This window comes from Filicampus tigris, chromosome 11, assembly GCF_054856515.1.
Source record: "Filicampus tigris isolate MCC_2025a chromosome 11, RoL_Ftig_1.0, whole genome shotgun sequence".
In the NCBI taxonomy this organism is placed as follows: Eukaryota; Metazoa; Chordata; class Actinopteri; order Syngnathiformes; family Syngnathidae; genus Filicampus; species Filicampus tigris.
In genome coordinates this window covers 22,192,732-22,206,684 of record NC_141227.1, presented here as the reverse complement: position 1 = coordinate 22,206,684, position 13,953 = coordinate 22,192,732, and the positions used below count along the sequence as shown (strand labels likewise).

General features: G+C 43.7%; 1 protein-coding gene and 1 long non-coding RNA gene across 4 annotated transcripts in view; one reads left to right on the top strand and one right to left on the bottom strand.

Moving 5' to 3' along the window:
• Positions 1–13,953, top strand: part of LOC147140163 (uncharacterized) — a 97,818-nt gene that overhangs the window by 44,035 nt on the left and 39,830 nt on the right. The gene's annotated exons all lie outside the window — the stretch shown is intronic.
• pax2a (paired box 2a) overlaps positions 9,046–13,953 on the bottom strand; it is a 37,734-nt gene continuing 32,826 nt past the window's right edge. The window contains exons 10-11 of one of the 2 annotated variants that reach the window (XM_086044399.1): positions 12,201–12,287; positions 9,046–12,053 (exon numbers count right to left, since the gene is read on the bottom strand). In XM_086044399.1, the coding sequence (XP_085900525.1) occupies positions 11,977–12,053; positions 12,201–12,287 (164 nt within the window). In that variant the 3' untranslated portion in view covers positions 9,046–11,976. The remainder of the gene's footprint in view (positions 12,054–12,200; positions 12,288–13,953) is intronic. The other variant, XM_086044397.1, reaches the window with a different exon arrangement.

Sequence of the window (13,953 nt, the reverse complement as noted above, 5' to 3'; positions counted from 1 at the left end):
AGTGGAGTTTGGAGCGTGGTGAGTAAACAGAAATCAGGAGAGCACTTTACCTGTGACAGGCGGCCTAAGCACCTCTTTCTTCTCTGTTAGCTTTTGTATTCCATTTGTCAAGTTCACTTGGCTTGTGTTCCACTGTTGTCTATTTGGTCCGTTCTCGCCTGCGCTTAGCTCTGCAGTAAACGGAGAGAAATGAGGAGAAAAGAATTGGCTTTATTGCGTCGGTGTAATTACTCGCCATTTCTCCCCGACAAAATGTACGTAAGCCTAAAATAAAAAATAAATAAAAAACCTCGATAAGAGTGACTCCAAGTACACCTGTCTAATGAGATCCATTAGAGAAATGCTTTTACAAAGATAATAACGCTTTCAGTGGTGGTGTACGATACTGCGTATTTGTGTATCGATCTGGTACCAAGCAAAATGTCCAGTATCGCCCATACGATACTTTTCAATAATTAAAGGTGATGCAAGGCAATTTGATATTGCCTTTAACTATTTTTGTTATTTTTCCTTTTTATTACTAAATAGCAAACTAAAAGCCATGACATAATTACAGTGTGACAAAGGTTATTGGTACTCCTTTTTCCCGTACATTGACATATCCGGATTTTATTTCTTAAATAACAAATAGGCAAAAATAACGATAACTACACTAAAAACGATTTCCTCTTTTGTGCTGGGTGAGCAGTAGGGTGGTCCTTCCAAAGGGGTACATTTTAAAATGTATATTTTTTTCAGCTCCAACCCCCTGAATTTGTTGGAATAGTTGGAGAAACTCCTCTGGTGAAAATTTTCCCAGTTCTGACAAGATTTACCCCTGCCTCGATGATCTCGAACTTTAGCCTCTTCTCGTTTTATGGCTGACAAAAGGACAATTGTGGTCGACTGGTTAGCACGTCCGCCTCTCAGTTCAGAGGTTGTAGGTTCGATTCTGGCTCCGGCCTTCCTGTGTGGAGTTTGCACGTTCTCCCTGTGCCTGGGCGGGTTGTCTCCGGGTACTCCGGTTTCCTCCCACATTCCAAAAACATGCATGGTAGGTTGCTTGGGTGCTCTTAATTGCCCCTATTTGTGGTTGGATGGATGGATGGATGTTAAACCTGTTATATTAATACAAATTTAATTCATTATGTCACAGTTACCTCGAGACAAAAAAAAACACAATTTGGGTGTCTTATGGGCAAAATTCAAGGTTATTGAGGCAGGGGTAAATCTTGTCTGATTTAGACAAAACTTCACCAGAAGAGCTTTTTTTTTTTTTTTTCAACTATTTCAACAAATTTAGAGGGTTGGTGCTTAGAATTTCCCACTTTTAATTTCAAGGACCACCCTAGTGAGCAGGTGACATTAAGAAGGGGGCATCCAAGGTCCACAAACCGATCAATGAACGTCAGTGGAAACGGCGTTGAATTTCACTTCCTGATGTCAGAGGCGAGGAGCGGCCAGTCACGGGCAGCCTCCCAGCTGCTCCTCATCCCGTGTTTTCCACCGGAGGATCCCGGGCTCAAAGAAAAGACGGCGTAAATAATTCACACGCCTTGATGAACACCGCCCTGCAGCGCCACAAAAGACGAGCTCGAAACTTTTGGCAAAGGCGGCGGCGCAGAGGGCTGATAGTGTTTCCCAGCGTAGAGCGCTGTACGTTGACCATATGGACTTCATAATCACCCGCGGGATGATTCAGCACATTCTTGATCTGGAGCCCAAAATCACACGACACCTTAATTAGCTGGTGTTGATATCGCCCTTCACGCCGCCAATTTGTCGCCATCGGGAAGACAGCCCGAGGCCAGCGGTTTAACTCTTACATTTGGTAGCTGTGATCCAAACCAATTTCGCTTGAGATTCTGAGGAGGAGAGAGAATCATTTTTGAGACTATTTGCTCAATTTCTGAAGCCATCATTTGCAGTTTTACCTCCGCCACGATAGCTTTGGTTTGATTTCATGCGTCAAGTCACTTATCTAATTGTGTACCCAAGGGGCCTAATCTAACATGTTTGCAGCACTTGTGGTGGGTTATTGTTGAATACATCAAAGAAAACCAAATGTTGCATATCGATATTTCACATCTTGAGCGGGAACCGCGTTGCATTTTGCGGTATCTGTGGCGAAAGAAAACAAACTTGCTTCGTCACGGCAAGTGAATGATGTCTTAAGTTGTAAGAAAGGAAAATGAAAACAATAGCTCAAAAAGCCTTGCTAACACGATGGCTAGGTGGGACCAGTGCCTCCTTGAGCCTGCGAGCTAGGCTTCGCTAGCTGTGGACTTGTTTGACCACAGAGGATCTTTTCTTCATTTTAATTTTTTAAACCTTGTTTTTATGCTTGTGTGCACATATGTTCAGCATTTTTGCGAAAATGATTTCTTGATGTATTATGATTTTTAGTATCCAATATAGTGGTACAGATTTTACTAAACCATACATACACCATTATGTTTAGCTATTATTTCATTCTTTTTTCAGGCTTGCTGATAACACGAACAGTAGCAATTTCCAGTTTATATTTACTGATTTAGAGCAAAAAAAAATAAAAATAAATAAGAAGCTACCTTCACTGAAGCCAATGAGATAAAGCACAACAGAGCCGTCTGCACCCCTACCAAGACTGTTCGTCAACTTAAAATAGTTTATGAACAGAGGTAATTTTTCATTGAAAATTCAGAACCAAATTGTTTGACGACAAAATTGTTCATTAAGCGAGGTTCTACTGTATTTGCTTATCCGGTGACAATGAGGTTTCAACTCTCCTTCTTGTATTTGTTTGTTGTGGGAGGAAAAAAAAAAAAAAAATCACTCAACACACATGGCACACAACAAGATAATCAGTCAGGATAATCTTTCAGTCAGGCCTTTTCCTGACTTGGATTGAAATTTGTTTCCATAATTATGTGTCTATCCCACTAACGGGAATATATTGAAATGGCCATCCCTAATCTCTGTGGATAATGAAACTGTGAATCATCACACTTTGGTGGCCATTTAGCCTCGGCGGTGGTCCGCCCGCGCTCTACCGAACGCCGTCCGACTTTGGAACCGTCTTTATTCCCGTTGCCGCGCTGTTGCCAGTAAGGTGTAAATAATTGCCGCCCCGCTCGGCAGATGCGGCTTCCATCGAGCGCCGAGTTGAAGAGGTCAGACGTGTTCTGGATGCCGCCTCTAAAGCGCTTTATTAGCATCCCAACGACATATTCAGGAAATAATTACCTGGCTAAGCCGCACATGAATACTGTATTTGCGGCGGGAGGCAAGGTTGGCTGGATATGGGCTTTGTCTCCATTAACCTGGAGCACGGTGTTAAAGGATCTGTTTGTGGAGAGAAAATGACAGCGAGTCGGGCTGACAGCGCCGGACTGAGACAGTTAAAGGCCCCTCGCTGCATAAGATAATTAATAAATAAAATACCAGGGGAGGCCCTGCCATGCCTTCGTCTATGACAGGGGCTGTCTCCAGTGCGCTAAAGCATTAAATGACCAATTTCTGTCAGACTAACTTCCAGCACGCTCTCGCTCCCCATCCCTCTCTCGCTCTCTCTCTCTCTCTCTCTTCTGCTTCGCCCTCTCGTTCTCCACGGCGCTCTCCAGCCTCTCACCCCGTTCTTGCTTTTTTTTTTTTTTTTCCCTTCTTCTCCCTTTTCCCTTGCTTCCTCGTTTTGTGAAGTGGGGCTACTTTGCTCTCTTTGCACCGAGTTTTTCAGCGACTGATGGCTCTAGTTCATTTCTGCTGAATTAATTGGTCCCTGAATGAATTCTGTTGACAGGGCAATTCATCATGTGTTTGGCCTGACAGTGACTGGGTGTTGGGTAGGGGAGGCGGGTAGAGGCGTTGGGGAAAGTGTGTGTGACTGTGCGTGCGTGTGTTGGGGAGGGTAAGGCGGTATGGGGCGGTGGGGGTTGATGATTGTGGCCTCATCCCTTCTTCAGCCTGTGCAGGCCTGGATGCTCTTGTTGCCGTTTTACCCAAAACACTCAAACAAAACTGTCCTCCCACTTGGCCCCCTTCTGATCCCCTTCTTTTTTTTTTTTTTTTTTTTTCCCCATCTCTGAAAAGTTCTTGATACAGACAAACGTTTCGTACACGGAGTTTCGAAAGAATGCCGGCGACACTATAATTGGCGTGACATGGTTTGAATCCAAAGCCTATTTGAAATTGTCAACTCAGAATACATTTCGGTTGATATTATCACAATAAAACTTCATCAAGCTCATTATTTTGAGTCTGCGATTCATGATTGGATGTGAGGTAGCATCAGTCTTCAACAGCAACATTGGCACCTAGCTTTTGGACAACTTCCACATTGAGAAATGCTTTTTTAAAATAATTTTTCTCTTAACTTTGTACGTTGATGTACTGTAAACTCCAAAGGTTTACATCGATTTCGTGTCTAGCTGAAAATTCACATTCACATTTGTGACAATCATAACCGCGATGAAGAAACATTCGCTGACCAACTTGCAAATTGTGAAAACTCCCTCCCTCCATATAGTCAGAAGATTTATGCATGTTTGAAATTTGCACTTGTCGAGACCAGCCGAACTTTTCCCCAACATCCTGATCGTGTTGACACACCCACTGTACTCAAACACTCAAAAAACGGTGAAAACATAGGATGATTTTTAGCCCAAAAAGTGTCCCAAAAGTGTGAGCAAAAGGCCAAAACACATCGAAAAATAAATATAACACACAGTGGTCGGCCAGCTCCCATTTTACCAATGCCGGCCTTTTGTTATTCCCTTCCACACTTCCTCTTCAACCTCCAATCCCTCCACGGAGCTTAATGCTCACCGAAACACAATCTCTCACCCTGCAGCCCTTTTGTAGGCCGATATAATCAGGTAGCGAGGCATATTTAGTACTTAATTACACAATGTGTTGCACAATGGCCATTCAAAACGATAATTTAGCTCCTGAAGGGAAATTGCGCCGCGCCGCTGACTGATCCAACAGGGTTGGGAGCCGGTATAATAGCACATAGTTGGCAGACGAGGGGCCGGTCGAGAAACACACCAACTGCACGTCTGCGCACCGCGCAGCCCCGTCCGACTGCTCATTATTCTAATTGCGGTATGTGCTACCGTACGGGGGGAACACACACGGAGCACCGAACGTCGTACGAGCTTGAACATGGCGGCGGGGGGGGGGGCAAAATCTCTTCAGGCTGTGTTGAATCAATCAATGCTCACTCATTACAAACATCACAAAGTCATGTTCTTGTCGCCTGGATGGTCTCGCTCGCCGACAGTGAAAATAACCCTATAATCATCATCCTGTCATGATCGGCATCATCGGCCTGGACCGAAGCTCCGTAACTGTACCGCATGGAAATAGTCTTATTTTGATATGATGATTTATATTTATGTCAACAGAAATCGTTTAGGGTTGGAGCATAATGTGTACATAAATGTAGTCGTTTTTGGAATACTAGACTGTAAACACTCATTAGCCACAACATTACATAAGGTTCTCCTTCAACATCTGATTTGGAAAAACCTGCAACGATATAATGAATATAATATACATATAAATACATTTTGTAAAATGTTTTAACGTTCACGTTAATACGACTGTCACGCGGAAACGCCATTCACGTAAAAATACGAAAATTGAAAAAAAAAAATGGACACAAGTGTTTTTCACAGGACACGACGATATATGGATTTATATATATATGTATACATGTACAGTACATATGTGTGTATATGTATATACAATACAATTTGAGCCGCTCATCGTCACAAAGGTACACCCTGAACCGGTCGCCAGCCAATCGTAGTTTTTCCTTTCCTACTTAAAGACATTTTTAGAAATTATTTAATGCAGTACATATTCTTACAATAAAACCTCTCAAAAGTTTGGAACTCTTTGCCGAAGCTTGATTTTTCGAGGCGGCCCCTGTATGGGCTTTCATTAGACGCATTTACTTGACAAAAACAACCAAATCTGCTTTCATTTCAACGAGCGACACACATTGAGTCACTTCAGTGTACTCCAACACTCCTCTGTCGCCTCTTCCCCGACCAATCCATTTGGGGATTAACAGAGCTAACGAAGGCATCTTTTGCAACAATGCCGCCGCCACTAATTAAAGGCGCTTCTAATGAGGGCTCATTGATTGACACGGCGGAGTTAGCCTCTCCCCTCGCCAGCGTCAACTATGACAGCCACATGATGAGGCCAACGACAGGCTCCCATGCAGAGCGATGACGGGACGTCACCGCGCGACCGCCGCCGCCGCCGCCAGTCCCCAAACAATGTGACACCTCCAGCCCTTGCTGTGGATGTTTACGCCCATAACGCTGATTGCGCAGAATTCTTGCACAATGGTCATGATCGAATTTTGTTTTATTAATTGTCAGGCCTGTGTTGTGTTTCATGGGTGTGAAGAATTGAAGTATAGCGGTGCATTGTACACTTGGTTCTCAAATCATTTTAGCACATTGAAATGAATGGAAATGCTATTAAACTGTTTCAGCACCCCCCCCCCCCCACTGAAAGATGGCATCAAAACAAACAGTTATGATAAAATCACATGTAAAAATAAAACCGTTTGTAGATCATAACGTCATGCTTCGACGCCCGTTGACATTGTGCTACTCCTGGTGTGCACGCCTTGGCCACCAGGGGATAATATGATACAGCTATTCATAATAAAGAAAGAAGAATTTCAAAACTAAGTGACTCGGGAGGATACAGTAATTTTAGCCGTTTTACGTAGGCGGGGTTTGCGCGGATCCTTAAAGTGGAAGTCAACGCAAACATTTTTTTTTTCCCAAGAATATGTTCTATGCAAGCCCACTAGTTGAAACAGGACATTCTGTTAAATATTGCGTTTGTGGAAGAAGTGTTAATGCACTCGTTTTTAGCCCAATCTGGGGGTGGCCATTTTGTCTTCTGTCGACTGAAAATGACATCACAACTGCTCACGACGACCAATCACAGCTCAGATTCAGAAAACAGGTCAGCCGTGATTAATTGTTTTGAGCAGATCTGATGTGATTTTCGGTCGACAGAAGACAAAATGGCCGCCCCCAGAGATGGCTAAAAACGAGTGGATTAACACTTATTCCATTTATCAGAATGCCCTGTTTCAACTAGTGGGCCTGCTGGGAACATATTCTTGAAAAAAATATGTTTGGTTTGACTTCCGCTTTTAAATAGTCTTAAAATGTGAATTTAAAAACAAGGCCTTAATTGGCATTAAAATTTCTTAGATCAACCTTGTAAAATTCTTTCAAAAAAAATAAATGACCCAAGAACTTTTGTTGTAACACCGGGCAATCACGAAATTCTGCATTCACAAAGATGATTGGGTTCTCATGGTCAGCGACTACTATCAAACGGTATGTTTATTATTGTGGTTTTTACACTGACGCCGAACTGTATAAACCGAGCAAAATGTGAACAAAATTCCAATTCTACACAACTATAAACCACAGCCTTGATAATAAGTCAATAAATATGTCTGATAGTCAGTCAAAACGGAGCATCATCTCTGTAAAACGCATTCTCGACAGATTGTTTAAGCGTACCTCATGAATCATCCGCTCTTTGTACATTGCATTCATTTACAACACAAAGCATTTCCGTACCGTACACGCAACATGTCTCGTTGCAGCGTATATATTACCGGTGACGGACATGAATCACGGCAAAGGGAGGCCTAGCTGCAGGGTCTCGGGGAGCCAAGTTGACAATGAGGGTGAAGTGTTTGAGTAAATCTTATGCGAGCCCCGGCGGCCCCTCGGGCGGGGCCTCGGCGGTCGGGTTTGAGAAGCCCCGAGGATGACAGGTGCTTTCCGTAATGCCTAACTGATGAGAGCCAATCAGTGCGCCCCGATTCTGCCGGCTGCGCCGTTGTTGTCATCTGGCCCGCCAAAGTAAAGATGAGCTTGACTGACAGATGCATCCGGGGTTCACAGTTTATTGGTTTTCTACGAGAGAGCCAGATATGCCAATTTAGACAGGGTAGTGACAAAAAGTTCCCATCTAAATGGAATAATTTTACCGCTGGGAATTCTCAGCTGGGAGAAGAGAGGGAGCGTTTGTGGGTGTAGCTATCTCTTAACAAGGCCTGAATGACAAACACGTTGGACGGTTAGGGGCTGACAGAAACTGCGGCTTTTGATGCTTCACAGGGGATCCATGAAATAAACAATAGGCAGAGGAAGCGGAGGAACTGAAATAAAAATGGAGCGGGGCTTTACTATTTCAACACAATGAACCGGCACGTGAATGTGTATCGTCGCGTACCCTGACTTCGATGTACTTGCAGACAAGAATTTTTTGGGGGTGTTTTTTTTTTTTTTTTTCTTTTTTAAATTTACGTTACAGGTAAGCTTCGGATGCGTTGCCCCTCGATTGAAGGGGGGGGGGGGGGGGGGGTGACAGTCGCTTATCCACTTTCAGTCAAACACACAAATGAAAACACTCGCAAGGAGCATGAGGAGATGGGGTCAGAGCTTCTGATGTCACTCACTAGGGCATGCCCCTTAAATGCACACATCAACAGTTAAGTACTACTGTGTGCGTTTGTTTGTGTGACTTTCAGATGAATTAACTTCCTAAAACCAGTTTATTTCTTTGAATTCTATTTGATGAATACGGTCAGGTCGAGACATGGGTTAGGCGTGCCAATTCCCGACCTGTAAGGGTCGTTTGATATGGATGGATTTGCGTTTGCAGTGCTTTTTAAAAATCAAATACCAAGCTGTAATTTATTTATTTATTATTATTTTTTTTTAATGCTTCTGAACAACTTTTTTTTTCTTCCATTGGACTGCAATGATATATTGGTGGGAAGTAATGTACTTTAGTGCTTGTGCAATGTTTGGAACTCTTTAAAAATAGCTGTCAGTGAATGAATTAAGTACAATTTTTTTTTGTTTTTTTTCCACCTCTGCCGTTTTTTCCGAACCCCCACAAGCGTCATGTCCTCACATTCGCCAAAAAACGCCGATACAGCAGCAGTGGCGGCCTCACCCGGAATCCCTGGAATCTGAATCCTCAATCTTTTGAGGTTAATCGCAAGGAGACGCTGGAGTCGGCGAGTGACATATAAAAGAATTTATTTCTCATGTGCACAAAAGGAATTGGAACAGAAGTGAAACAGAGCAATGATTGAGGCCACATGGCTTCCCATATAGATTTTCTCCTCAGAAATCCTTTTTTTATGTCCACGACATGTCTCCTGTCTCATCTTTACAACAGAGCCGTTCCCTCAGAGCTGCTCCGCTTAGCGCAGCTAAGATTCCCCGTCTAAATGATGGCGGCGTGCGCTCTGCCCTCACTTCTTTTCGGACATGTCCAGCTGCATATCGACAGAAATAAGCATGTGCGGCTCCCTACAGGAGCAGTCTGTTTCTCTGACATCATCATGGCACCAGAGGATGTACAGTAGATGGGTTTACTAGTAGGAGAGAATGAGATGAGTGCGTCTATACATTGAGAGCTGAGCGTAAATTGGAGTAACCCAATGATCACAACATCTATAAATGGCCAACGGGACAGCAGTAGTGTCGAATTTTTTTTTTTTCTTTTTTTTTTTTTTTTTTCTTTTTCCTTTTTTTTTCTCTTCTTTTTTTGGCCACGGGCTAACCCTCTCTGAAAGAAACGGATTTGATGGCGCTCTCCGTTTTCTCCCAGGAGCGTCAGTCCGAGGCCCCACAACAAAAGATGATACAGAAAGCCATTTTAACTTGTTGCATAGTGACATAAAACATCATCATGGCGTTATCATGGACTGGGAATGACAAGGACAAGCCTACGGTTTGCGATGTTTAGCCTGCTACAAACAGCATGTAGCCCGGCGTTTACACAGCGGTTGCGCCTTCCTCTACAGCACAACGTGACAATTAGGACACACACGTAAATGCAGCCGTCTGCTTATCTACAAAGGGAGCCGGTTCAGTAGTGTGATTACTGCGACGCCGGACAGTATTTACAAAGAAGAATTGTCTTCACAATATTCACAAATCATTCTACAAAGCAGCGGGAAACGCGAGAGTCGCCCGATTTCACCTCGCCCGTCGCGTCGCTAGCGACGTTAGGTTTTCCAAGATAATACTGCTTCATTTATGCACACATACGCTGTAAATAAAATATTAAATATCAAACTAAGTCTTTGGCAAATGTAGTTAAAAGTACATTCACAAAATAGTCCCCAAAAAAAAAAAAAAAAAGAACCAGTATTTTCTTTCGGTCCACAGCGAGAGTTAAATGTGAGGCAAAGGACAGTGGTGCGAATGTGTTGAACGTCACTCAGGTGGCATGGCCTTGAACAAATAGCTTTATAAGGCATACGTTGAAGCTAATTTACAGTTGGTATGCCCAACTGTAGGCATCTAGTGGTATGACGAAGTAGCTGAAAAGGAATTTTTCGTGTAGCCAAGGAGCCATGGCTTACAAAGCCCACTGACTGACTTCTACTGATGCCTATGCACACCACTTCGCTTTTGTTTGAAACAAACAAGCAAACCAAAACATTTCTGAATCAGACAATTTGGAAAATAAACCAATTGGGTTATAGTGCAAAACAGGAGCAAAGGATGTTGATGGACATAACTGGGATATTAGCAAAATGTGACAACGACGCTCAAAATCTTTGTGTTTTCTTTTTTTTTTTTTTTTTGTCATTTTTTTTTTATGTTACAATTTGTGACAGAAGAAAATAAATTAACATATTTTAAAATTGCGAGTCGACATGTTTATTTTTTTGAAAAACAATTTACATTTGATTGTTTGCCACATCCGTAGACGACGCTGCCATTTCTTTGTGGGGTCAGCAACGAGGAAATGCAATAGGTGGCGAAGCAGAAGCACCAGTCAGGGTGTACCTACGACACGGAGCCAGGATGATAACTAAGGTCAATCGGGGGGGCCTCTCCACACAATTCTTTTTACCATCAAGCTATGAAACCATCTCTCCTGTTTGACTCCTCTTTAAGTCTCTGTAAAGTGAAAATACATGTCCTCTAAATTTGACACATCACATCAAGAGAAGTGTTGTTAACAACCCTGTTAAATTTGAAGGATGACAAAAATAAAATAAGCTTCATAAACAAAGATATCCCACCAGGTCGTTGGCGAGGGGCACTAGCTATCAGCTAGCTTGCGTGCTAACCGCGGGACGAGCAGTGGGCTCATCCGCAGCTTCACTTGCTCATTTGGGAATTTAAATAACAACGTGGAACAATTCGGTAAATTGTGGCATCCAGGCAAGATTTTTGGGGTGTTGGCATAGCTAGCTAGCTAGCTAAGCTAACATATAACTGCAACTAAGTAACTCGCAATTGCGCCGGATAACCACTGATACGAACAAAGGCGTACATGTTCTTATATTGTGCGTGAGGCAGGACTCACGCCGGACGCCAAAGTGCGTCGCTGCAGTCTAGAAAACGGAAATGGTGACAAAACAGTTTACCGCTATGTCGCCCAATCAATTACGAGATATTTTTTCAATTTTTTGCGTATTTTCGGCAATTATCTTTCAACATGTATCACGTCATTAGAACCAAATCGTTGCATTCACTTTACAGGGTCTTGAAGAGCAGAAAAATACTGCAGTTCATGATAATCAGGAGGATAGATGAGTAAAGGAACAACACAAAAAACAGCAACAAAGAGGCAAACATTAAAAACCCACTTCATGTCTGTTTCCACATGGAATCTTCACACGTCTTCAATTGATATATTTCACAATATATATATTTATATAATCTCTTAAAAGTCATTCTGGAAATGTTCAAGGGCTGTGGAACGGTGAGGGCGTGATGGTTGCGGTGACTCTTTACGGCCCGAAGTGTGTGACGCTGACGCATTGGCATCCGCCTTGCCCATCCTTCCTCTAGTCCGAGTGACCCGGTGGCTTTTCCTTGAGGATCCCCTCCTCAAAAATTCCCTTTGACCACAGTGTTTCGTCAGACGGGGACAATATGGAGGCCGAAGCCGCGGCCCTGCAGTTTGAGCTGGTCTCCATGGTAACTAGTGGCGGTCGTAGGCAGCGGCAGCAGTGGGAGGTGCGGAGCCACGGGATGCGGCACTATAATAATAAGGGGAACCTGAAAGTTAACAGAAGAACGAGCCGTTGGAAAACACCATCGTATCCAGGCGAGATTTGTGTACAGACATAGGGACTCCGTTGTGACGTCGTTCTCGAAATATGGATGACAAGTTTGCTACATACTACACACACAAGGGTCACTTACTTAGTAGCGCTGGATTGCTGAACCGCCACGCTTCGTTATAAGTAGTGTATTGTGGATGAGAATAAGGGTTTCCAGAAAAGTCCCCTCCTGTAGAAGAACACATGGGCAGAAACAAACGTTAGCAAAATGAGAGCAAAATGACTGACCATGCAGAAATTCCATTACTTTCTTTGGGCCATGCTCCTTGAGAACTGTTTTCATTTTTGCATTTGTGTGCTTGACTGTTTGTCCCGCTTACAAGTCGCGGTTCGACTGTGCACGGGATAATTGAAAGGATGAAAATCGATCCCGTTGGTCTGGAGAAATACATGCATCTATTATGTGCAAAAAGCAGGGTTTCCCAAACTGGGGGACTGGATCCAGAATGGGTCACGGGTAAAATGCTGCAGACAAGGAACTCTTGTTAAAAATCTGTTAGATTCACTTTAAAAAAAAAAAAAAAAATCAATTTAGGAACATTATATCTTCATAAATTGATATCAAGGCAATCGTGTTTCTCTTCAGCGGTGATCCAAACTTTACGACTCGCATTCTGTCCTTTTTTACCTTGATCCACAGGCTTCCGTTCCATACGCGACTATAGGCTACTCGGAGTTTGCCACATTTCAATCAGGCGGCACAGTTTACTTTATGAACATCTCTGATCAGACTTGTGCAGTCGTAATGGTGATAGCTGTGTGAGCTAACGTAAATAGCGGCACATCCTAGTTAGCATACCGTGGCGATCATTTCCTTTCCTGATCTCGTAAATTTCCTCTGCAACTTGAAAGAAGGCGAATTCCCTCATCGACCAATCGAAGCCATTGAAGGGCTACCAACAATTGTGCCAGATACTTTGTCATCATTTCCAGTGGAAAAACAAATAACCTCCAACTGCAATTGGCACACCAATGAATGGCTATGAACAAAACTGCCAGTTCCTGCCCGATACCTCGCCATCCCCCCCAATGGAAACCGTACCAAACGGAACTGAACTGCACAGTTTGGTGCACACTTTGTTTTCCTTCTTTGACTGAAATCAATCGTAGTTAGTGCTTGTTCCATCAAAACCGAGATTTCTCTTTGGCGGGTTTGGTTTCCTTCTACCCTATGTGAGCGGCGTATGCGTAATCAAAGCAGCTTGCCGTTTGAGTCGTTCCACGCCGCGCGTTGCACGCACAGCGTCGCGAGCCGCATCCGTCCCCTGTTTTGTCGCGTAACCAGAGCTCATCCCTGGGAGAGATAGTGATTTAAATATTTACAGGCCCTCCACGCCTCTGCGTTTTGACCCTTAACTGTTTGCTATGAACCTGAACTGCAGGTTAAGTAGAGGGGAAAGAGATACGCTCGGCAGCCCCGGGTGTCCGGGGAGGCGAGGAGAGGAGCGAACGCGCTGTTTATCGACAGGGCTGGTGAGAGTGCGCCGTGTGGACACGGCGAGGCTAATGAGCGCTGGGAGCTGGAGTGTAACTGAGAGGAACTGTCCTATCTCATGGCCACTGATTGTGGTGATCGCCTATTGAGTTCATCTAATGTCCTCGTCCGCAGACGCAAATCGCAATCTAACACAGCTATAACAAGCTTGCCTCAACCCCGCCTCTGGTTTCACATTAGTGAGCGAGCGTGTTAGGAGGGTTTTTCTTTGTTTTGTTTTTTTTTGGGGGGGGGGGGGGGGTCAAGGAAACAAGGATGCACAAGTAGACCTGACCTGATACTTCTTTTAAAAAAAGATGAACTGAAGTGTCCTCTGAGCGAAAAATACAGCAAGTGCCGT